The sequence below is a fragment of the Aphelocoma coerulescens genome, chromosome 9 (assembly GCF_041296385.1).
Source record: "Aphelocoma coerulescens isolate FSJ_1873_10779 chromosome 9, UR_Acoe_1.0, whole genome shotgun sequence".
In the NCBI taxonomy this organism is placed as follows: domain Eukaryota; kingdom Metazoa; phylum Chordata; class Aves; order Passeriformes; family Corvidae; genus Aphelocoma; species Aphelocoma coerulescens.
Genome location: NC_091023.1, coordinates 9,558,372 through 9,583,117, shown reverse-complemented (window position 1 = coordinate 9,583,117; position 24,746 = coordinate 9,558,372). Strand labels below are relative to the sequence as shown.

Genomic DNA, 24,746 nt, shown 5'->3' with positions numbered 1-24,746 from the left:
GTAGGAAGGAAGCATTCCTTCACACAGACCTTGTCTTTAGTTTCAGTATTTCCAAAGGAGACCTCCCAGCCTGCTTGGAGCAACCTTCCAGAAGGCAGTTCAGAGACCTGCTTTATATAGATATCCTTTCTGCTCCCAAGTAAAACTTTTATTGGTCATGAGAGTTGTTGACTCTCTCCTTTATCGACCCAACTGCTAGTCCAGAACAGCTTTGGGATTTTTTACTTTGTTAAGATCTAATGATGAGTCAAAGTGACCAAAGGAGGGTCAGAGTAGCTGCAGAGCTGCTGGCTGCCTTCCCAGCCCTGTGCTCCTGGTGGTTGTGTCTGACTCCTGCACAGATCCAGTGGCAGCAAACAGGAGCTTGGGCTGAGACCTTCCTTGCCCCAGTAAGTTGATACATCCCCTGTAACAAGCACAGACCAGAATATTACTGTAAGTAGGTCTATTATATAAGGCAGCTAAGAAATTAGCAGGAAACAAAGCAAAACCTGGCTCCATTAAATCTGATTAGTAGTTTTTGTTAGAAAGTGCTGGCAGCACAAATATTTTATTTGTGTTGTTTCACAGAGGTTGGCTGATAGTAAATGACTGAAGCTGAGTAAGGAGTGCTGGATTTACATGTGCTGTGTCCAAAACAGTCTTGATGTTCATGTGTGAGTTTAAATCTTCCCCAAGCCTGTGCAGAAGTGACTGCCTGAATATTAACTTTCAAAAGTGGGAAATGTATTTCCCAGGGCCCATGGATATTTAAATCCCTAGGTTTTGGCTTTGCTCATTATAGGATGCATCCTTCCCTCTGATTAAGGTGTTTATGAACTATGTATTGCCAGATAAACACAAATAAATTAGACTGATTTATGAGTTAGCAGCCCTCAGTAATTCTTGATGATTGATGCAGTCTTGGTATGGTTTGGGTTGCACCTCCAATGCAGCTGCTTGAAGGTGTCTCTACCCTCCTTGTGGCTCTGTTTCCTTTCTGGGAGGGGGAAGAGACCATTCCTGAAGCCTGAACCTGGCTTCTGAATTTCTGTAGTCTTTCAAGTTTGCTTTTATTTGTTATATTTGACATGTCTCATTAAGTAACTTATTAGTGGGGTATTGAATATTGATGAATATTAGGGCTTCTTTGTTCTTAGTTCTACAGCTGCACTTTGATTAGTCCTCTTTTCCATCATTTAAGTCGTATTGAAATACAGTGTATGTTTTGGAACACAAAATTAAATGCTATAAGTCAATCTGAAAACTAATAGCTACCAGAAGCTAAATTTAAGTCTGTCAGCAGCCCAGGGGTTATTTGGGCAGGCAAGTTTTCAGCCAACTCTCTGGATAAGATGCAGAAAGGTTACATCATTGCAAGGCTCTGGCTGGCAAAACATGCCATAAGAGCAGAACACCGTTGCTTAGCGACTTGTGAAGGATGATTAACCCTTTCCCAGAACTCCCAATATTCCTATGGAAACCCTCCTGAGCCATCATTGTGGACAATAATTGAATGTGAAGAAACTACTCGAATATCTTTAGCCACTAGATGTACTGATTTATTAATCATTAATGTTTAATGAAGGACTGTCTTAATCTTACCATTAGTTACTGAAGGAGATCACTAAATCAAGTCATTTGTCCATAGCATGACGTGTAATTTTTGCAAAGAAAGGCTCATATCATTACAGTAAAGGTGGAGTAAGAAGTGATTAAAACTATTTTGGGACTGATGGTGGTTAATGCCACTGCTGCTATTTCTTCATATGAACTCAGGTATTTCTAAAATTTCAGCTGAATTTAAAGGCTCAGCCCATGAGTTGACATTTCTCTTGCATGGGGTACCTTGAAGCAGAGTTCAGTACTAACAGGAGTTAGGGAAGTTCCTCACCTCTCATCCCTTTCCACTGCAACAGAGACATTATGAAGTCCATTTCAGTCTGAAAACAGTCATTTTAATTAAAAATATAATTAATCTTTGATGTTGGTGAGCTGAAAAAGTTCTGTTCTCTTGTTTGAAAGATGCTTGAAATTCAGCATGAGCTGATAAGCAGGAATGTGTGGGTGTGGTGGGAGGGTTTGGTTTTACCTGGTGCCGCCATTTGCAGATAACACAGAGCAGAAATTTTCCACACAGTGTCACTAATGTGTTCCAGCACTTGGGTTGATTTTTTTCAAAACGTGATCACTTTGGAGGGTGTTCACCTCACTGCAGCTTGAGCTCGCTTAATGTGAGATGTGGAGTCAGTCTAGCTGTGGACAGCCAGAGCAAGACGAGCAATTCTCACCTCTCAAGCAGCCCCTTGGCTGGGCTGGGCTGCCCGGGTTTGCCCTCTTCTGAAGCAGCCTGGAAAGACCATTGGACTCCAGCCCACGGACAGTACTGGGTGAGAGGAGCCCGGTCCTCCGGCTGGAGGGGTGTCCTGAGATGTGTTATCTTCACAAGGATGGCTTGCTTCACAGTGTTCAGTGTGATGCTGAACAACAGTGCCAGAGCAACATGGTGTTCCACTGCAGCAGTGGAAAAATGCCCCCATGGGAACAGAGGTTAAAGCATAGATAGAGGATTTTAAATTGCAATGGTGATTCTCTGTGATTTTAGTTGGTAATAAAGGCAAGAATTCCCCTGGAGCAAGAAACACTCTTGGTTTCACCTCTCCCCCTCGAGGAGTTCCAGCAGCAGCAGTAAGTTTCTGTAACTATTGACCCTCAGTTCTGGTAGCTTGAGAGAAGGTGGGGGCTGAGAGCAGCTGCCATGGACATGGGCCTGTGTGCACTCGCAGCACCTGTGTGACTCTGCTTCATCAACAGGGAAAATCACCTGAGCTAGAAACATTTTCTACTTGGTAGTGTTCTCTCTTGTTTGCAGATGGGTAACTGTGACCTTAGCAGAGACTTACAAGCCATTAGAATCAATCCAGGTGACAACTTGGCACGAAGATAACCTTTCCATGACATATCCAAATGCAGGCCCTGTGTTTCTTAATTTGTCCTTATTCTGTGTGCTGCTATCAGGCAAATACAGAGACTGCCGGTGATCTTGTTTCCCAAATGTCTTATCCTCATGCATTTCAGACTTTCGGCTCCAGAGAGCAGCCAGCCCGTGTGACAAACAAGCTGACTGTGTGCCATGTGGGGTTTTGCACTACTCCTTTTTCAGTGAGTCCATGCCACTGGGAGATCTCCAGGGAGATTAATGCTATAACAGAGGCACAGTGCAGATATTTCTGAATTGTTAGGCAGATTATTTACTGTTGTTTTGAACATGCTTTCTTAACTTGCCAACAGCAAAAAGAAACTCGTGTGACTGACATCTGAGCTGTTTTCTCTTGGTGTTGTCAGTAAGGGGATGGAGCTTCCAAACTGGGATGTTTCAGCGTTTCACTAGAATGGATGGATTCAACTCGTCTGAAATACGATTTCTGCTGGCACCTGTCAGAAGCAGCAGCCATTTGTCTTGCACCGTGCTGGCTGGCATGTCACACAGTCGGGACAGCATGTATTATTATGCTGCTCTGTCCCTCTCCTGGCAGGCCTTAATCATGCCAGCTGTGGTGGTTTGGTTCTGAGCAAGTGATCCTGCACTGGATCTTCCAGTTGCTCCTGGGCAGAGACCAGCGTGGGAAACCTTACCATCAGTGCTTGTGTACAGAAGAGTCCAGCAGTCCACTGAGTGCTCCAGAGGAAGAACGAGCACATCAGTGCTCTCCTGGCGCTGGGGAGAGACAGGGCTGAAGCAGCAGAGCCCTGAGCTCTCTGCTGAGCCCTGAGAGAGGCAATATTGCGCTCTCTGCTCCTGTCCCCATGCCTGCTCCCTGGCATTGCTCAGTGCTGATGGGCACAGCAGGAGGCAATGAGTGCTCACACCATGGCCTCTTCCCTGGCTGCACCCTGAACGTCTCTGTGCTCTCATCTCTGTTTCTGGGGGGATTCACAGATCTGAGGCACTGGTATTTCATCATATGCTTCTGGGAGGAGCAAACTTAAGCTGGGATTTGTGTGGGCAGTAGGGCTACAGCAAAGCAATATATGTGGATGAATCTGGTTGCCACTGGGGAAATCCTTGGCACTTCTTGTAGCTGTTCTGATTCAGATTTGGTGTCGTTTTGGGGCGCTGTGGGGTTTTGTCTCTGTAGGAGAGCCTGGTCTGTGGAAAGGCTGCGACATGCTTTGATGCTGGAACTGCCCATGGAGTGTCCTGGGGCTGTGTGGGTTTCAGGGTGAGGGTGGTGCAGAGGCTGAGATATTTCTGTGGGCTTGGGCAGCCTTGAATCGACTCTGGGTCCCCCACAGTGTGTGAGCACACTGGGTACCTGGGGCTTAGGCTCGCAGTGAAGCCAGGGCTGTTTGTAAAGGCCTGTCTCTCCCCTCCCTCCCTTCCCTGCTGCACCAGGAATGGAGAACTGTGGCAGAGAGAAAGCCCAAACACCCTGTAGAGAGTGAGGGGGACATTCACACCTGAGCACATGCTGGGACCTGCCCTGCCTCCCTGTTCACCCTGGTGGGGTGAACCCAGGTCAGCCCTGCTCCAGCATCCCCAGAGCTGCATTAGTTCCAGGATGGATTTGCTGTCAGCAAATACAAATGTACCTGCCCACAGGGATCCAGTGCTCCATTTCCCATAAATTCTTTAGTTTAGGGGGAAAATCTGGATATGTGGTTATTCATTAGTTCCAGGGGTGCTTCAGCCATGTGAATTGTAAATAAGAAAATGGCATATGAAATTCTAATCACTAGAATGGGGAAATAAAAGGCAACTAATCTAGAAATTATTGATTTTGTTTTTCCAGTTGTTTGCGGTTAATATTTAGCCACCCATCCCTGTGCCTGAACATGGTTTTGAACACAAAATGTGAGAGAGGCAATAAGAAGTGGCTGATTTCACTTTAACGTCCTTTAATTAGTGCAGAATATAGCCTGTCGCCCATATCTGAAGTGGAAGGGCTGCAGACTGAAGCATTCCCTGTGATGAAATAATGTGTGATTCCAGGTGAGGCTCTTTCTTTCAGTGCTGTCAACAGTGAGCCCTGGAGAGTTTGTTCTTTCTAGTTGGATGATAGCAAGTGACAGATTTCTTAGTATTTGTTACAGTGTTGATGCCTTTCACTGCATGGCACATCAGGAGAAAAAGATTCACCACTCTGAATAGCTGAACCTGGCCTTTTTGCTCTCACCACTGGATTTTAGTGGTATAGCTTAAAATGTAAAGCCTGTGATATGAGATTATTAAAAGTTCTTTGTTTTAAACTGTATTAAATTCATTGTGCTTCAGAGCTAGAGCCCACCCTAATGCCACAATGCTGTAGAACACAGAAATTTTTGTAAGTAACTTCTGTACAAAGCCATAGACAGCTGATTTCAGTCACAATACAAGGGGCTGTTATGTCACATTTCTCTTTCCTTGTAGTTTATTTTGAGCAGTTTTCCATCCTGTGAGTTGCCTTCTTACCCGCCTCAAAACCTACTAAAAATTTTATGACTTTTTTCTGTAGTAAAGGGGCCTCTCAGTCTTGAACGCTTAATGTTCAAGCTGTGATGGGCAAGGAAACCTGCAGGGAGAGAAACTGGGAACAGGGAGGCTGATGGAGTCTCAGCAGTAAAGACATGGCTCTGCAGCCAGCCTGGTACACGCAGCCAGCAGAAGGGGGACCACAACCTGAAGCCCCACCACAGCCTCACTCTGGAGACAGCAATCCATCACTGTGGCTGGAGAACTTCATCAGCTGTTTTATTTTCAGTGATTGGGAAAACACATTGTCGTAGTTCCTGTTACAAAGGGGAACCTGCTTTCTCTCTCAGCTCTTCCTCTTGCAGGCTGCCCATTGTTACTGGAGACAGAGAAAACCAACTCGTAGCAGCTTCCACTGAGATGGAGATAGCTGGGGAACAATGGCTGTGAGTATTTGAGACAAATCCTACCCTCAGGGACACTGTGTACAGGCAGAAAGGCGCTAATCACCTCCATCCAGTCCCAATCCCTTGTCTGGGGTGTGGGTGAGTGTTGATACAAAACAACACCGATTTGCCTTCAAGCATTAGAGAGCAACTGCTAATTGTCCTAGTAAGTGTTTCAAGGTTTTCTAGCCCGATAGACTTGGATGGCATCACACTGCAATGGCTGAAAGAAAGTATTTTGCAACCATTACTGGAACTGAAAGTTAAGTAACTTTTTATGGCTACTGAAGCCAGCTCGATTAAAATGGCTTCCCTCTGTCTCCAAGAAGTTCCTGGTAAAAGAGGTAAGAGTTGGATGTTTTGATTCTGTCTAAAAACTCATTTCCATTGTATCAAGAGGGAAAAATTGCTACAGAATCACATAGTTCCAAGAATTGCATACAGAACAAATGCTATATTGTGAGAAGGAGGCTCTATTTCAGATAAAATATATAATTGTTAATGAGAAAGATCAGAAGACACCCATGAAATATGTGACTGAGAGTGTACTTGATAGTAGACAAAAATTATCATCAAACCCAAAAGTGTCCCAGTTACAAGCACTCAGTTACAGACATTCATTTCTTGTGGTCTGGATCACCTAATTCTGTCTGATAAGCATCACCTTTTTTGTGGGAGTGCTTTTTCCCTCTGACACACGTGAAAAATTTGATCTTCCTGGCCCATTTGCAGCATCATGTAACAGCCAAGCTTGCGTCTTCACATATCAACACAGGGTTTGATGCCCTGAGATCCTGGTCACAGGTCATAGCTTGGAGCATTGACAGTGTCTAGTAATGAGGCACTGTCATGTCAGATACAACTGGATGAGTTATTTGTAGCAAACAACTGATTTAATTTCTTTCCCTCGGTCCCTGAATGATCTACTGTGAGGTTTTGACTGCCAGAGATGTGCGTGTGTGAAATGACAATGATGGTTTTATGCAAATGGTCCCATGCTCTGGATTGCCTATCAGCTATTCAGAGGCATTATTTCTCATTATTTGCTGTTTCAGCTGAATGACAGTCCTTGCAAGTCACGGGGCACTGAGGCTGAGCCTGAATGAACAGCTTCCAAGCTCACATGGTGCTTCCAGGATGATCTTTCAGTAGGGCCATACGCATGCTCCGAGCATAAACCCTCATGCAAACAGATTTGCTGTGCTTTCCTCGTGTTCTTGTGTTGTGTTTATTGCTGGCAAGGGATGGGAGTGTTGCCGGGTGTGTGGGGCAATCCCTGACTTTGTACGGAGCTTTGTGAGCACCTTTTGGCAGTATTTCCTTGGTTATACACATGCGGCACCCTTGCAGGGAGGGAGGGGTGAACTGGCAGTGGGCAGGGGATGATCTGGTTTGGGTTTGACCACAGGAGCCAATTCAGCAGTGGGGCACTGTCCCTGCCCCTGCTCGCACAGTCCAGGCCTTTCCTCCGCCTGGGAAGCAGGTGATGTTTGCTGTGTTCCTTTATGCAGTTTTTCAGCGAGAGGTTTTACATGGGAGAGCTACATCACTTGTGACAGTTGTAGCTCTAAATAGGAAATGATTAATATTTCATGATTATTTTTCTGTAAGGCATGATTCTTGGGAGAATGCATCAGTCTGACTTGCTGGGGAGAATGAGCCTGCCTTGCTCAGCCTCAAATGAAAATGTAGTCAGGCACTGCATGCTAATATTGCTGCTTTAGATGAAAGCTCTCTGGCTGCCTGGCTAATGTTCTACTGCCAGTATGTCAGTGCAAAAGTGTGCACTTCTGTTTCCCTCATCAGTCTTGCAAGTTATCTGCCACTCTGCCTTTGCCTTGTGCACCTTTAATCTAGGTTTAAAATAGTACAAGAGGTCATGAATGTCAGCCGGCTGCATCAACTGCAAAATCTTTGATTCTGATCTTTCCTTCTTTATTTACGTAATTTTTCCTTTCTTGAATCATAAGCAAACCACTTCAAAATATTTCAGGGTTGCACCAGAGAATAGCAAACAATTGGTCAAAAAAACCATTTTTGTCTCCGTGATAGGACCTTTCTGTGAAGGTGGCTGTTCAAAAAGCCTCTAGATAACAAATATTGGCAAATATCTTACAGAACTGTTGTTCTTACAACATTAATGGAATGGTCACAGAGTTACTGTTTTTCAGCAGTGAGGCCACCAAGGCTTTAACTGCCCTGGACTGCTACAAGGAAGTCTACAGGAAGATTATGGAAAGCTTGGTAAGAAAAGTGCAACGGAAACTGCTCTTTTTTCTGCTCTGCCAGTTGTTCTGTAGGAGGAGTTACACCCTATGTAGGATGCTGTTAAATACTGCAAATCAGGATGAAAGAAACAGAGGGACAGATTCCTACTTACATATAAAGGTTCTTTAACCTGAACTAAGTTAGACCAGAATAAAATGCTGTATGTTCCCCAGACTGGTATGATGACTTAATCCTTGCACAAACAGCTGTACTGGAATATAAACTATTCACAGCAGATTCTGCTGGTCCCAGCCAGAGTTTCATTGGGTTAGACACAGTAGAGAATACTCAGAGAAGTGATGAAGGACAGGCAAGATTGCAGAAAAAAACATATGTTAGAATGTGTCAGCATTGAAGTGGTCTGTGAAAGGTTAATTTAACCATCCTCCACTCCTGTCTCCTGCAAGCGCTTCACTTGCTCTTAATTACAGTCATGTCTGCCTTCTCTGTCTGTGCAAAAGAGTGGATATACTTGCCATCACCAAGCAAAACAAGGACTCCTGGTTCTTTCTAAGATGCTATTTTGCAGCTGGATTTTTTTGTATATCACAGCTGTTCCAGATTATTTAAAGTATCTTTGTAGCCTCTAAATGAAGCAGAAAGAAATATGTGGGAACGGCAACTACTTTGCAGGGCTTCTACACTCACAAGACAATTGACAATAGGTTTAGGAGGGCAATGATTTACAGCACCTGAAGTACTTGGAGACCTCATTAAGGCACAGGGTCATCTCAGAACTTCTGTCTGTGCTGTGTAAGGATTCAGGGACTTAGAAAACTACATAGCCTGAATTGCTTTGCTTTGCATTGCTTTTCTACCTTAAAACCCTGATCCATCCACCCCTTTGGGGTGTGTGTAATTTTCTGCACATGTGGTTATATACTATAGTATTTGGTGGTCCATCTTTTTTAAGCTAGTGCAGCTGATATGTTAGGCAAGACTTGCTCAGCATTGTTAAAATTCATGTTGCATTATGAATTTAAGACTTCAGCACAATGCAAAGTATGAATTCAACAGCTACTCTGTAGGTCAGAGTAGTCTTCAGCTAATAAACAATATAGCCATGGGAGAATATCACATTTATCAGGGGATTGTAGGCAGCTTTGTAGATGTTACTTTCGATGATCAACAGAGCAATCAAATTTGCAGGCTTCTTTTATAATCTGTCTGCATGAAAATTTCTTTCTTGCTTGTTTGGGTTTTTTTTGGATCTCTTCTCCTGAAGTGTCATTGTTTGGTATGAGGACTGGTTGTACTTGGTTATAATAATTACAAAAAGCGGTTTGGTTTGGTTTTGTCTGATGCCACTGGCACAGAGAAGCAGCTGCAGTTGTGTTTGGTTTCCAAGTTCATGCTGCCTGGGTGTTGCTGTCAATAGATGGTCTCTGAGCCCTAGCTGTCTATGCAGCTGTGAGAAGTAACAACATAAACTTTGTATTAAGGTTTTTGCCAATACTAATTAAAAATCATGGTTAAGGGCTCTCATTTAGCAAACGCTGACTGCTGCTCAAAGCACTTAGATATGTTTTTAATTTTGTGAGTATTCCAAATATATTTGGTCTCATTACAACTGAAGCATATACTTTGAATCCTATGGGTTTACTGCTTTTTTAAAAGCAATAAATGGCTGGAATTCACATATGTGCTTGGTGGGTAAAAATCAGGAAACATAATTGGGGTTTTTATATGGATTTACTTTTGGGAGCAGGTTCTGTATTTCTGCTTCCCTGCAGATTAATTATGCTGGGATTTGCTCTGTTATGCTTCTCCCTTCAACTAATTTTTCCTAAGATTTCTCTTACGTTGTAAGACTCATTTCATACATTTAATATTGCTGTTCATCAGCCTAATTACCCTTTGGTGCCACCTCCTTGGCACAGACCCTTAAAGAGAGACTCAGCATTCCTGCCTCAGCTCCTGCACCATCTGGTCTTTCCAGTTTGGAGCCTGTGTCCGTGGTTTCCAGAGGAGCATTCATCCTTGTGCTCTGCTAGCTCACGCACTGCAGCTGCATCCCTGGCAGCTGGCTGCTTTCTTCACTTACCAGCTCCTGCTGTGTCTCCTCACATTACAGTTCTTCCTTCCCATTTTTTCCTGTCCCATACGAAGCACTTCCATTCTTCAAAAAATATAATGAAACAGGATTGATGTCCTTCCCAGGAGCTCAGGGAGCTCTGATTCTGCACAGGACCAAGTCTGTACCTGCCATGCACTGCCAGGTCCTTGCAGAAGGGAGGATGAGGAGTGAGAAAAGGACCTTCATGCATCAGGGTGAGAAGCAGCCAGCAGTTTCTGCAGCCATGGTCAGAGAGACACGGAGCCACAGCACGACACCACAGGGACACACACCCGCCACAACAAGCACCAGTACATCGAGGGAAACCGAGGAGAATCCACCTAAGCAAACAGATTGGTCATGGCTCCCTGCTCAAAAGCAAGCATCAGCAACCTGGAAGGGCTGGGTTTGGTTTTGTTTGTTTGTTTTTCATATAATAGCATCATGAAATTGTTATGTACAATTGAGAACCTCATCAATATTACATCTGCAACAGATGGTGAAGACCTCCCGGCATGGACAAGTAATCCATTTAGTTCTTCAGACAAGATCTCCAGTGCCAGGCATAGTATCTGCCCTTTTGGTCCATCTTTGAGGTACAGTAGTGGAAACACACAGCCAGCCAAAGAGCTCCCTGTGACCCATGTCCACGCAGAAGCACCCACGAGCCATGCTCGGGGTGATGCTGACAGCAATTCATTGAGGGCTTTGTGACCTGATTTTAGACAGCTGCACTGAATTGCTTTTGCCTTGAATCTCAAACCATTTATTTTGGGAGAGCAGAACACTTGTATGAGATGCAGCATCATGCTGAATGCAGTAGGAACAGATGACAGGATACCTGGCATTTTTTTGGAAGATGGCCACTGAGTCCTTGGGGATGCCGGTTGCATCTGTGAGCAGCTCTGGGCTGTGCTTTACGGGGTGTGCAGCCCTGCTGCTGGAGCGATGGACCTGGGGTGATGTTTTGCAGCACAGTGGCAGCAGCAGAAGTGCTTCAAATTCAAGGAACTAGCTACAAATTCGGTGAAAAATATATCCTCCGAGGCGGGAGCTTCAGGGCTGAGAAGGGCACTCAGCCCATCTCAGGCACTTACCAGTAAGGTATGTAAGACAAAGTATTTGCCTTAGGGGAAAATCACAGCATTTTCTCCTAAATACATGGATTTTACTTGCCAGTCAAGGCTCTGATAGCTGAGAGAGATGTGAGACTGCTATCTAAAGCAGTCTGGACATCCAAACAAACGTTCTTCCCAGCCTGAAGAAGGTTAGCAGTTGTCCTGTTTGGAGAAACAATGTCACTGCTTGCATTTTGACCTTTGCCAGGGAAGGGAGCAGCCTGCCTGTCACTTTTGTCCTGCCCCAAGAGACCTTTCCATGACTGAGTGATAAGAAAAAGCAAATTACAGATGTTAACAGAGCTTTTTATCTTTGCAGTGAATGGATGCCATGTTGTGCCATGCACCCGGCTGTACTCTGGCTCCCACTCCATCCCATGTTGGATGGAGTGCGGTGGCTTTCCATGTACACTTGCCCATTGTGGAAGTGTGCAGCTCTCAGATCACACTGATTTCTCTGCCTCCTGCACATCTGTGTGATGGCATTAAATCCTTACCACCCAGGAGTGGGTGTCAGTAGGTCAGTGGGTTGTGCTGGTTCTGTGCTCACTCCTGAGCACAGCCTGCAGCGACTAGGGGGTAAATGATTAACATGCATTTGTTCTGCTTTTTGCACTGAGGCTCTGGACTTGCCTTCATCCCACAGCCCACTGAACTAGGGGAGCTGCCATTGAAACCAGCCAGTTCTCCCTGAGTCTATACCCTGAAATTCAAAGTCAGCACAGACGAACCCTAAAACCACAGGATTTCTGCTTTGATGTTGATGTGGCAAATGCTAATAGCCAAAACCACATGGGAGGACATGAACTTGTGCTCTCTTTTTGATGCAATCACTGATTATTATGTTGACTAAACTTTTAATTTAGTATACAGTTTTTGAAAAGGGTATGGCATGACATGATTCTGCCTTGTCCACACAAGCTAACAAATCAAATTGTTTGCTCTCTTCTTGTAGGAGAAGGAAATTCTATAGCACTGTCTCTGTGCTGTGCCTTGCACTGAGTCTCTTTTGTCTATTTTTGTCATGTTATTGACCAAATACTGCATTTGATTTTGACCCAGATCTGTATAAATTATTGTAGCAATAGAGTTGGAATTCACGCATATATGTACTGAGCAAAGGACAAACCTATGGCCACAGAAAGGGCTGTAATGAAACCAGTGGAATGAATGACCCTGACAAGGACAATGCACAAGAAAATTGTGATAATGTTTTACGGCACGGAGCAGAACATGGCTTTTTTCCCTCCTAGCTTTAACACATAAATTCTCACATGTTAAAGCACCTGTTGCCCTAATGGTGTGGGAATGGAAGATTCTTTGCCCACATGTAGTAATGCCAGCATGCTGACTCATGCTTTGGGAATGGTTGGACTCCCAGAAAAAAACAAAAAGAGGAAGCACAGAAGTGTTAATTTTGAGTGGCAGTTTTGCTATTCTAAACCCTATCTTGTGTTGTCAGACTCAGACAAGGCAGCAGATAACAAAATGGGCACTTTTCTGCCAGAGGCACGGACATCCAAAATCACTGAGCTTCTTCATGTTTATGAGTGATTAATGTGAAAATTAATGAGGCTATAATGTAAGTAAGGGATAGAAATGACTTAGCCCCAAGATCATGAAGTTTCTGCAGAGCAGAATTGCTAAATGATTTAGCAGAGGACTAAATAATGGAACTAATCTTATGCACAGCTGTGAAAGCACTTCTCTCTGTTTACTTAAAATGAAAACTCACATAAATGTGTGTACAGATCATTGTTGTGCAAACTTTTTTCTCTCCCATGTAAAACTTTTGTGTTCTCTCACAAAAATATCATCACTGAAGGGCAATCCTGGCTGACTCAGATACCCCAAGGTGGCCCATACCCCAGACTAGACCCTCACACCAGCTGAGGATCTTGCCACAAGCAGGTGGCACACACAGGGAAGGCAGATGCAAACTGGTTTGCTGGCTGCTGCTGCTGGTTGCTGCCACAGCTGCTCTGAAAGGCTCAGAGGTTTCAGTTATGTAATCTCCAATGATTTGGGGTGAACATGTGCACTTTCTCCAGCTGCCAAGACACAGTTGCTTTGTCTCCTTCCCCCCTGAGCCAGCAGTAGGAAATGGCACAGCTCCTCAAAAAAACCCCACCTGGCTACAAGCAGACTATTTTGACTCAACTTTAGCAAAGGAGAGTGGGCTGGGGCTGGAGTAAAGGCTGCCTCTTCCATATCTGAATGATGCTGAAAGTTGCTGGGTCGTGCAGCATCCCATGGATGACAAGTTGTTAGAGCAGCCTGTGAGCAGCAAGCCCTGCCTGAGCACAGCCAGCCCTGCAGCTGAGCCCCTTGGGGTGTCAAGGCAAAGGGGAGCCTGCCGTGTGCTAATTAAAACTCTTTTCTCAACTTCTCCTTGGAAAAGTGCAAAGAAATCCTCTTTTCATGCCCAATGACTAAAAATAAATCTTATTTTGGGTTTCAGAAGCAGCTGCATGACTAAATGAGCCCTTCGGTTTCATTCATGTTTGCTGTCTATTAATCTGTTCTCCTTACCCTCAGCAGGGTATGACTCAGGGCTTCACATTGTCTTCCTCCCTGAACTATCTGTGTTTTGACTTTAAATTCTGCTGTCTGACGCAAAGCAGTGCTGAAATCATGACAGTTTGATCCAGCCAGCTCCCAGGAGACTCTTGATCTTTACTGGCTGGTAAATGTAGCACTCAGAACAGCTATGCAGAACAGATATCGATATTTTTACACCAAATGTTGGTAAGCAGATGTCACAGGCTTGTGAAAAGCCTTGAAACTCCATGGGAGAAAATATGTGAGTATGTGTGTGGGAGGCCTGGAGATAAAAATACTTCGGTGATTCTATGAGAAGGCATATATTCTACTCCTTAATCCGTTGGTGTTTTGCTATTCCTGTGCAGGGTACTCAAACTGGAGGCTGCTATACTGGAACAAGTATAGCAGTAAACTCTTTCCCTGTTGATTCATCTGCTGCTTTTGCCGCTCCTTCCAGCACAGCCTTCTCTGCCCCTCTGGCCCTGGCTGAGCTGATAGATCCCATTTCCCTGCCCTGAGCAGGGGGTCTCTCCTATGGGGTGGAGCCTGATTATCCCAATCTTGAGGCATCCTACAGTAAGTGTAGGTCACTGTCAGGTAGCAGCAGTGAGGCAGCGGGGCTGGGCTCCTCCAGCAGTTACTAGAGAAAACAAGAGGCACTTGAGGGGTGACAAAGCCCTGGGGAAGGTCCCTAAGCGGGCGCTGCACAGAGCCTCTGGTGCAGAGCGCTGGGCTATTGAGTGGTGGTTCCCAGGGCTGAGCACTGGGGCAGACTCTCACGTCTCAGGGGTGGCAGCCACACCTTGCCTAAGGCTTCTCTTCAGAGTTTTTTGGTTTTGTTTTTTTTTTTTATAAGCAGGCAGTCTGAAATCCTGAACTTGTAAATGCAGATGGATAGAAGTCTGGGTTTGGTTTTTTATTTTTAATTTTCCCCAGCAAAACCTGTTCTTGAAATGTCCCCTCAGGGAGGTGTGTAGGGCAGGCTGGTGTTAAACCTGCTTAATCTCATTGCAGTGTTGAATAAAGCCCAGTGATCTACAGCCAGTGAACGCTTGCCGTGACTTCTCTGCTTTTAAAGGACGGTGTTTACAGACTGCAAAGCCCTCATTTTTCCTTTCAGTGCTGTATTTATCCCTCCCCTTATGGCTTTGGAAATGAAATTTGAGCCATTTATTATGCACTAAATTTAGGGAGGCCAAAAATATTTGCATACAAATATGATTGATCTTTCAAGCATGCAAAATGAGCAGAAAATGATGAGTCTGATGTTGGACACAAGCAGAGCTCAAGTATTTTTAAATTAAAATAATTTAAAAGAATCTGTATCTATGATGGCAGATGAGCTTTTTCTGAGGGAAGAAAACCTCCTCTTTCTCATTATATACAGAATAAATGAAGATATTCAAGTCAGATATGGACTGAATTTTAAATGTGACAATGGCATTTATTCTGCAGGAGATGTCATGTCTATAATGAATTGTAAATTATTTTTAGTTGCTACTAGAAACAGAAGAAGGGGGAAAAAATCAATATTGACACAACCCTGCTTTATTTTTCAGCAGTGCTAATCTTTGGTGGCACCAGTTAGAGGAGGAGAGAGCTAGAGCTGAAGCGCACAAACTGAAAACCTTCTGGTGCTTAGAAAAGGGCCACAGCAGGCAGACAAATGTGCGGCCTCCCTGTTGCTGCTGGGATAGTCATTCCAGCAAGATCATCATTCCGTCCTCTCCTGGGAGCTGGGCAGGTGTGGCGGGAGGCCATGGTTTGTGAACAGTGGTGGTTCTGGCCACCATCACCCCACAGGTACTGGTGTGTCCTGGGGCCTGGGCAGAAGGACAGTGACCCCTTGGCCCCTGGCCCTTGCCAGACCATCCTTCCTCCTCAAGACAAGTTTCCTGACTTTTCCCACTGACTTTAGGGATGATGATATTCCAGCTGGGATACAACAAAACAGAGCAGGCTGGAACCCTCTTGTCTCTGTTTGCTGCAGTGAAGTTCCCCTCCCAACCCCCGTGCCCTTTTTCTTGCATAAAATGAAATAAGAGCCTTTTGCTGCAGGCTGCAGGGTTGATTGATTAACTTTTATCTTCTCATGGTGCATGACTAGGTAAGGTAGAGCATGTGACAAGGCAAGCTGTTCAGAGAAATCATTGCAGATAGAGCTGGGCTGTTCCCAGGATCCACAAAAGGATGCAACATCGTTAAAATTCACTCAGAAAAAACAAGATTACCAAGCTCCTTTGCTTAAGCAGTTGATATTGAGATAATTCTAATGCAATTTCCTAAAAATCAGAGATGCTGTGATCTTATTCTTGTATAAAATGCCACGGAACTTCTGATGACAGAACAGATCCAATTTTCTGTTGCATGACTCATTCTGAGGAAAAGAATGCTGTACATTCAATATGACCCAAAAAAGTGCATTCAGTAAGGCCCTCCTTATAGGGCGGTGTGGATGCAATCAATCGTAAGCACAAAGCCTAGGCAACACTTTTTGATATGGAGTAAAATTGACAGATGGATTGTAGAGAGCCTTTGGAAAATTTTATCCACTGAACCCAGAATAACCACAGTAGAGACCTAAGCCAAGTGTCTGCCTGACTTTATATGCTGTAAATCTCAGGTGAGTGGTTAAGGAGGCTGGAATCTTGCTCATGTGCCAAATAATTTGGGTGGTCTGAAACACTCTCTGATGCAGAAGATCAGGGATAGATAGATGGTGTTCAGCAGGATGATTTCATGGGAAAGAATTTGCTCCATAAGTATTAGTCATTTGGTGACAGAATGCACAAGAGCCCCTGTTGGAAATACCTGCAGAGGCACAAGAAAATTCCTGAAAGTCTGAATTGAGTAATTTTCTCCTGGGTGTTTTTTGTTATTATTTTGTTTGTTGGTTTTGATTACACTGAGAATTCTCTCAATGGACTGAGGCATATTAGTGATAGCAATGTCTGCAGAGCTGTGTTTTGTGGGCATCCAGAGCCTTGCTGAGGGGGATGTGGTGTTCAGCATACAGTTCCCAGCTGCTCAGAGGGCACTTGGACCTTGCCCTCTGCTTACTGCAGCAATGCCTTTCTGTTTCCCTTCTTCGGGGTTGCTGTCACAGGCCCTAATGCAATATTTTGTTTGGCTCTTTTTTTTCCTGGGTCTGGTAATGAAAGCGAGCATGTTGGATGGACTCTGGGACCAGAATAAAGCTGCTGCTGAAGAGTTTCAGCACAAAAACTGATACTGTATTTTACTCATAAAACTACATGAGGTTAAACAAGATCTCTGTTTCCAGATCTCCATGTCAACTACAGCAAATGCAGCCAGGATTGTCATCTTGACTGTGTTCATGGCTACAATTATTTCTAGCTTACTGTTCTTACAACAATTTAATTTTGTAATGTTTATTGGCTTGGAAGGTACATTCATCCTAGTTTTTTTTTTTCCATTTTGTGCTGTAAAAGGTCAAAATTGTCAGGCAAGATTTTTTGGGGGGAAAAGGAATCCTTATTTAAAAGCCAAAGTAAAACATCCTTTCTGTAATAAAAAGGAAGCAGAAGGAACAAGCTAAAACTCTGAGCATCAGCTGAAGCCGTGTGTTACATCTTGTGCTTTGTGATTTATGGCACAGTGGTATTTACTCACCCCACTGCTCCAGGATTGCAAGCACTGCCCTTTTTGAGTGCTGAGAATGGAGGTAAAACTGCAAGGGCCTTTACAGCAGCGCCTGGCAGTGGTGCCAGGGATGGAGAGTCCCTCTCTGGCTCCATCCCCATTCAGAGGAGCGCCAGCCTGGCCCCTCTCCCATGCCACAGCCACTGGCAGAGGCAGAGCACACAGGCTGGGGCAGGAGGAAAACTCTGCCTTGTCTTTCCCCAACATGCTTCAGTATTTCCATCTATCTTGGGCAAACCGTGGAGGGGTGTCATTCCCCCCTCAGCTCCCTCCCTCAGGAGCACCCATCTCTAGTTGGTCCAGAGCTCCAGGGCCTCCTGCACTTGATGACAAGGCCACAGATGCCATGAATTATCCGTGCCCTGTGACAAAGCCAGAAATGTGCCACAATAGCTCAGTCAATGAACTAAAGAAACTAAATAAAACCCCCTGCTGGCCATAGCTGTTGAAAGGCCGTCTCCTGGCAAGGCACGGGCATAGCCAGGCACACACACTCACACTGACCCTGGGCTGCAGGGTCTTTCTCATAGCTGGGCTCACACCCACCTCCAGCCCCTGCGTGTCCTCAGCTTTGTTCCTGCCCCACAGCCGTGTCAGAGCATGTGTCCCTGCTGCCGGTTTGGCCGGCACGCACCCTCCGAGGTGTGGGTCAGCTTCATCCACACATCCAAGCTGTGGATCAGCTTCACGCACCCACCTGGGGTGGGGGTCAGCTTCACCCACCCCCGAGGTGTAGGTCACGTTCAAGTCCCTCTTAGCCTGTGGGAGCCAAGAAGCAGAAGGCACTGGCTGTATCACGTCTCCCTTTTTTTTTTTTTTTTTTTTTTTTTTTCTTTTTAAACCTTTTTTCCCTTTTCTTTCTTCCTTGCCTCCCTTTTATCTTCTTGTTTTTCCTCGTGGCTTTTTTCACTTTTTCACTTTTCTCCCCGATTTTTCCTCTTCCCCCTTTTCTCCGCTGCCGGTTTTACCCGCCCGGGTGTCTGCCCGCCCTCTGCGGGCTCGGGGGTCGCTCCGCCCGCGGAGGGTCCCGCGGAGGCTCGGCCGGGCGGGGCGGGGCGGGGCGCAGCCGTGACGCGCGGCGAGGGCGGTATAAGCGGGCGCTGTCCGGGTGCTGAAGCCGGCGGAGCGGCGGAGCGGCGGCAGCGCAGGTAGGGCTGCAGGGCTGTAGGGATGTTGGGATGTAGGGATGTAGGGATGTGCGTGGGGGATCCGGCACCGAGCAAGCGGTGAAGTCGCACCGAGAGCCGGCGTTGCCGGGGCTGGCGCTCGCAAGGGAGTACATCTCTATAAAACGTAGCTCTATCACTATAGATATTCCATGTATGTGCTGTCAGCACCGCCCGTGGCTCAGACGGGAAGCAGAGCGCTCCCAGGAGCGATGGCACTCAGTCATGCCGGGTCGGCGACAAGGCATTTCAGCGGATGGGCGCGGGGTTCCCTCGGATGCAAACACCCTCCGAGTTACTTCCCACATCTATCCGTACGCAAACAGTCATTATACTCACCAGAACTGCTGTGGGTTTGGGCTTTTACCCTTCGTTGCTGTTTTGTTTGTGTTTTCCGTCCCTTCCGCAGGGTAAAGGGTTAGAGATGCTTTTAAACAAGATGAATTCACTGCAGTTGTGTTATTTATTGCAGGAAAAAAAATAAGGGAGGAAGAGTGCACGATATATTTATTTTCCTTATGGAAAACTGCTGTTAGGTTTCACCTAAGACTTTCAGGGCAGGGACACATCTATAGGAAAAAACTATGAGTTTTCATAGCAAAATTTCACTGGAAACAGTAGAGTCACATCAGAAACAACTGCTAAGAGAACGAGAGAGCAAATTACTGCTACCATGGAAACATCCCAGAAAGGAGATATTTTCTGTGTCTGTTTTTTAGGGAACTTTTTTCAGTCTGTATTGTCTTTGTATGTGTTAAATTGGGATCATGATTGCCTCATTTTGTAAAGAGGAACTTCTTCATCTTCATTTGTTGGCTAAAAGATGATTTTCCTGTTTGTTAGGTGCTAACAGAGGAGAAAATATGCTCTCCATCTAGACTGGCTTCACAGTTATTGATCTGGAGACAAAAGAGCTGTTTTAGCATATTGTCCTTTGAGAGGCACAGGAGAGAATGTTTACAATATTTCCTAAAGATAGGCTAAAATGTCCTTTTTAAAAATCAAATGTGGAATCAAATTCTGAAAGACTGGGGAGGGGTCCTCTTACTTTGGGTGGCGCAATATATTTAATGACAAGATTTACGACCTGAACTCAAAGTTTTAAAAGAAATCATTCCCAAATCTGTTTGGCAAGACTTTCAAATATCATCTACCAGTAAATTAGAAGTAAAAATTGACCTAGAGGCAAATGTATATAAAATATGTAGAGAGGAACCAGTGATCTGTTATTCCTGTAAAGGAATTATCCAGTTGAGCAACATCCTTGTGGAACACTAAAGTAACTTTGCCTGGCTGCACACATTTTGATTTTAGTGGGATGCTCTTGCAAAGCCTGTAACAATCCAAACTGTGTGCAGTGAAGGAGGGTGAGTTCCTGGTCTTCCTGAGTGGGAGGTGCCTGGCAGATGATTACAGAATGACTCTCCCTTCCCCCATTGTTTGAAAGGACAGTTTCTCATGTGCTAATCAAACTAATTCTGTTAGTCTCTGCTGAAAAAGAAAAGTATTAATTTCACATATGCTACAGAAATAGCAAACTAGGTGGTTTGGTTTTGTTTTGTTTTATGGAGATATACATTTATGTACAGGGCTAGTGCCATTTCTGTGACAGAAAATGAAGCAATGTCTTGGCTTTGTCTCAGGGCAAACTCAGACATGGAGGGTGGGACCTTCTAATCAGCTGTTGAACTAATCCTTTGTGAAATCAATGCTCAAATGTACCCAGGCTTGAAGTCAGAAATGTTTGCGGAAATTGTTTGCTATTATGCCTGTTAGCCTGCTCATGCATACTGAGGGGGGGAAAATAAGCAGCTGTCTGAACTGATAGTGCTTTAATTATTTAGTGAAGTCACATTATGTTAAGGACAAAAACTGAGCGGAAAAATCTACAAGTGAGCTGAAATGAGCATATTCATGCTCACTTTGTACTTCCAGCCGTGGGTAAACACTGGTGTACACAGCTCTTTCAGGCTGGCATGAACCACCAGGATGTTTTTACCAAGCCAAAAACCAAAGGAACCAAAATAGGTCAATTAATCAAAGCAGTTCCTATCTTTATCATTCCTTTCTCATTATTGTACTTTATTTGTTAATGTAACTGGATCAGAAAAGAGTCTAATCTGTCCCGTGGCCCCAGTGTACCAGTGCCTGAGCATGTCCTAGGAAACGACTGATGGCAATTTTCCCCTGTGCTGTGTGGAGGGTGCCCAGCTCCCTGCAAGGCTGGGCTTTTCCAGCTGCATCCTCATGCACAGTGATGCTGTAATCATCTTAATTCTGTCAGAGGCATATTTTTCCCAGTTCTGTTCCAGAGTTTATTTTTCTCTGGTGTAAACTGGGCAGACATGGGTTTCTACTGATCTGTTCTAATCAAATTTGCCAATGGTCATGTTTCTGCTTGTCCTGGGACCTGACTCAATTTCTGCTGAAGTGAATGAATAAGCAAATGAATGAAATCACCACTCAGAACCTACCTACTCGAGCTCCTTTCCAAAATGGGCTTTAAAGTATTTGGTAAAATTATTTTGTACCTTTAGGATAAATTATAGTTTTCCTCTCATATAAAGGATCATTGCCCTAGGAAGATGACTCATAGAGTCATTAACTGATATTCACTTGTAATACAAGTAATTTTTTTTAGTGAAATAGCAAAATAAAGGAAGTAGTAGCTTCAGTAGCTTCAGTACTGTCAGTACTGACAGAAATAAACTTGCAAGTAATTTTATATGCCATGCTTTCCACTTCATCACATTAATTTTATTGCAGTTTAGCACCATTCAGTAGTATTGTCCTGGCATGAAATTAGATGCCTTATGGAGCAATCTCACAAAATAATTCTGTCTGTAGTTTTAATGTTACTATTTCGAACAGCATTTAAATGTATGGATACACTGATTTTGTCATTTAGGTGCTTTGTTCTCAAGATCAAAGCGACATCTAGATATGTCTAGGGGCATTTCACGAGTTGTATAGGATTGGTATTTTGTACTTTGGTGCTGCCATTGGAAAATTAATGTTGGAGCATAGAGATAAGAAATTTCTTGCATAGCTCTGTTTCCTAAGCCTGTCTCCATGTGTTAACAGCTTCTTTTTTCTTCTTCTTTATTTAAAGGAAATATTTTAAATATGGCAGAAACTAAAATCTTCCAGCCTGGAGCAACCTGTGCTCTCACCTTTTTCTTTGTCCTAATCTGTTGGGTTGATGCAGCCTCCTTCCAGCAGCACCAGCTGCTTCAGAAAGAACCAGACTATGCAATGAAAAACTTACAAAGGGTCCCAAATCCCGATATGATCAAAGCACTGGAATACATAGAAGACCTCCGCAAGCAAACCAACAAGGGAGAAAGCAGCCCTGATTACAACTCTTATCAAAGTGTCCCATACCTCCTGCCACAGAAAGAAAGCAAGGATCAGCTTCACCTCCCAGATAAAGTACGGGATTCTTTGACTGAAGAGGAGTCCCAATGGGTTAAGGTAATGCTGGAAGCCTTGCGGCAAGCTGAGAAGGAGTCAAAAGCTGGCCCAAAGGAGAATAAACCTTACGGTCTGAGTTCAGATAACAATTTTCCAGATGGATTAACTGATGATTACGAGGCTTACAAGTGGCCTGAGAGGTGGCAAAAGTACCTCAAAATGCCACTTGGGCACTATGAAGATGGTTCAAGAGACAGTCCCTTCAAGCGTACCAACGAAATCGTGGAAGAGCAATACACCCCCCAGAGCCTTGCCACGCTGGAGTCGGTGTTCCAGGAGCTGGGGAAGATGGCAGGACCCAGTAACCACAAGAAAGAAAGGCTGGATGAGGACCAGAAACTGTATACAGATGATGAAGATGATGTGTATAAAGTGAACAACATCGCCTATGAAGATGTGGTTGGAGGAGAAGATTGGAATCCCATAGAGGAAAAAGTGGAAAGCCAAACCCAGGAAGAGATAAAAGATAGCAAAGAGGAAATTGATAAACATGAAGAGGAGATTGATGAGGAAATGAAAAGATCAGGAAAACTCAGCTTCCTTGAGGATGAAATAAGAAGAGAAAATAAAGATCAAATGTCAGAGGATGTTTCAAAGCTAATGAATTATTACCTGAAGAGGCTGATGGGTAGCAGTGCTGGGAACAGGAAATTAAGGACTGGAGGAGAACTAGAGGAAAAAAGAGCATCCATATTTTTGGATAAACAGCTTGATCCTCAGTCTATAGCTCAGCTGATAGAAATCTCAAGGAATTTGCAAATTCCTCCTGAGGATTTGATAGACATGTTGAAAGCTGGAGAAAAAAAGCAGCTTCACAATGAAAGGCTGGAAGCTGAGCAGGAAATGGAATTCCCAGAAGACCTCGACGAGATAACTGAAACCAATCTAGGACAGAGTGATATATTTAAAAATAATATAAACTCTAAAAACGGGTACGTGAAGCAGCCTCTTATTCCAGAAAATCTACCTGAAGACCTCAATATTGAAGATATTGTCAGCCTTCTGGGAAATGACAATTTAGCTAATCAGAATCCTTCCTACTTACTAAATCGTCTTAATCAAGAGAACGATTTGCCAAGACTGTCTTACATTCCTAGAAGATTGAAAGGACACCTGTTCCCTAAAGCTTCCTGGATGAACGATTTGGAAAGACGACAAATGGAGTATGAGAAACTGGATGAGAAGGATGAAGAACTGGCTGATTACTTGGCAAAGGTGCTGGCAAAATACCCTGAAGTGATCAATACAAACCAGATGAAACGAGTCCCAGCTCCAGCTTCTGAGAGCAATCTGCAGGAAGAGGAGCACCTGGAGCAGGCCATCCGAGAGCACCTAAACCAGCTGGGACCACAGGAAGCTGCCAAGCTGGCTTCCCTCAGCAAAAGGCTCTCCATGGCCGGGGAAGCTGATGACACACAAGCCAAGCAGTACCTGGATGAGGATATGCTGGCCAAGGTGCTGGAGTATCTAAAACAGGAGAAATCAGAACTTGAAAGAGATCACATTACCAAGCGAGCAATGGAAAACATGTAATTGTTCCTCAAGTACTATTTCTCTTCAATGTGTTGACTTCTATCCCAATTCAGTTGTGATTTATTCCTGCTCTCCCACTAAACAACCTATGGTAGACTATTTACCATTGAACAGTCCGCATATCTTTCTCAGAGCTGTTATATTGTTTATTGATATACTTATATGTTATAAATTATGGGGCAAACAACAAATTGCTTCAAGTGTTTTAAGAAACAATTTAATGATATCAAGTAAAAGTATAATATGTAAACAAATGACCTTTGCATTGTTAATAAAACATGATAAATGAAGAGTGACAATTATAATTTGAAATTTTTAAGATTAATTGGATTATTTTGTTACTGTCTGTAGTGGTTTTTGTGCAGTACCGAATAAAAAAATAAAGCATTATATATAAATATAGTTTAATTTACAAGGCTTTTTCTATTCAGTGTTTTATTGTTGATGAATAAATTATTTCTGGACAATCGACTGTGTTTCTTTGTGACAGTTGATAAAGTCATAGTAATTGGAAACATTTTTTTACTTCTACATATGACTCTTCTGAAATATATTGTTTTTCCTGAAGATTAAGTTGTTAGCATAAACTTGTGGTTTTCTGGGCGGTAAGAACATCAGCTGGTATTACCCTTAAGGGCAGGGGGTACCTAAAGAGCCTGCTGAAGTCAATCAGTGTAATAATTGCATTACCTACAACTGAAAATTGGGCCTCACATGATTAAGAGATGTATCAGTGTCTCTTGGCAGCATGAGGAACATAAATGCTCTGTCCAGACAGGCTCTATGATGAAGCTCTGAAAAAAATACAAAATGGAACCTTCATATGTGAGCTCTGGAAAGCTCTGCTGGAGTAGCTGGGAAGCTCTGCAGATGAGTCCCCCTCCATCTCTCACAATGGCAACCACAAAGAAAAAGCCAGGCTCCAAGGCAAGGCAGGCAGACAGCTCCCCTGTGGGGAACAGCACTGCTTTGTCTGATAAAAATATTATTTCATTTTTTATGAAATGACCATTACATGTCACATAAATACACAGAAAACCTTTATTA

General features: G+C 44.0%; 1 protein-coding gene across 3 annotated transcripts in view; it reads left to right on the top strand.

Annotated features, from left to right (window-relative positions):
• The window catches only part of SCG2 (secretogranin II), a 34,388-nt gene extending 10,241 nt beyond the window's left edge, over positions 1-24,147 (top strand). For 2 of the 3 annotated variants that reach the window (XM_069024127.1, XM_069024125.1), the window contains exon 2: positions 21,805-24,147. In XM_069024127.1, the coding sequence (XP_068880228.1) occupies positions 21,819-23,699 (1,881 nt within the window). In that variant the 5' untranslated portion in view covers positions 21,805-21,818 and the 3' untranslated portion in view covers positions 23,700-24,147. Of the gene's footprint in view, positions 1-18,598; positions 18,675-21,804 lie in introns of those variants that run through there. The other variant, XM_069024126.1, reaches the window with a different exon arrangement.
• The last annotated feature ends 599 nt before the right edge of the window (positions 24,148-24,746 follow it).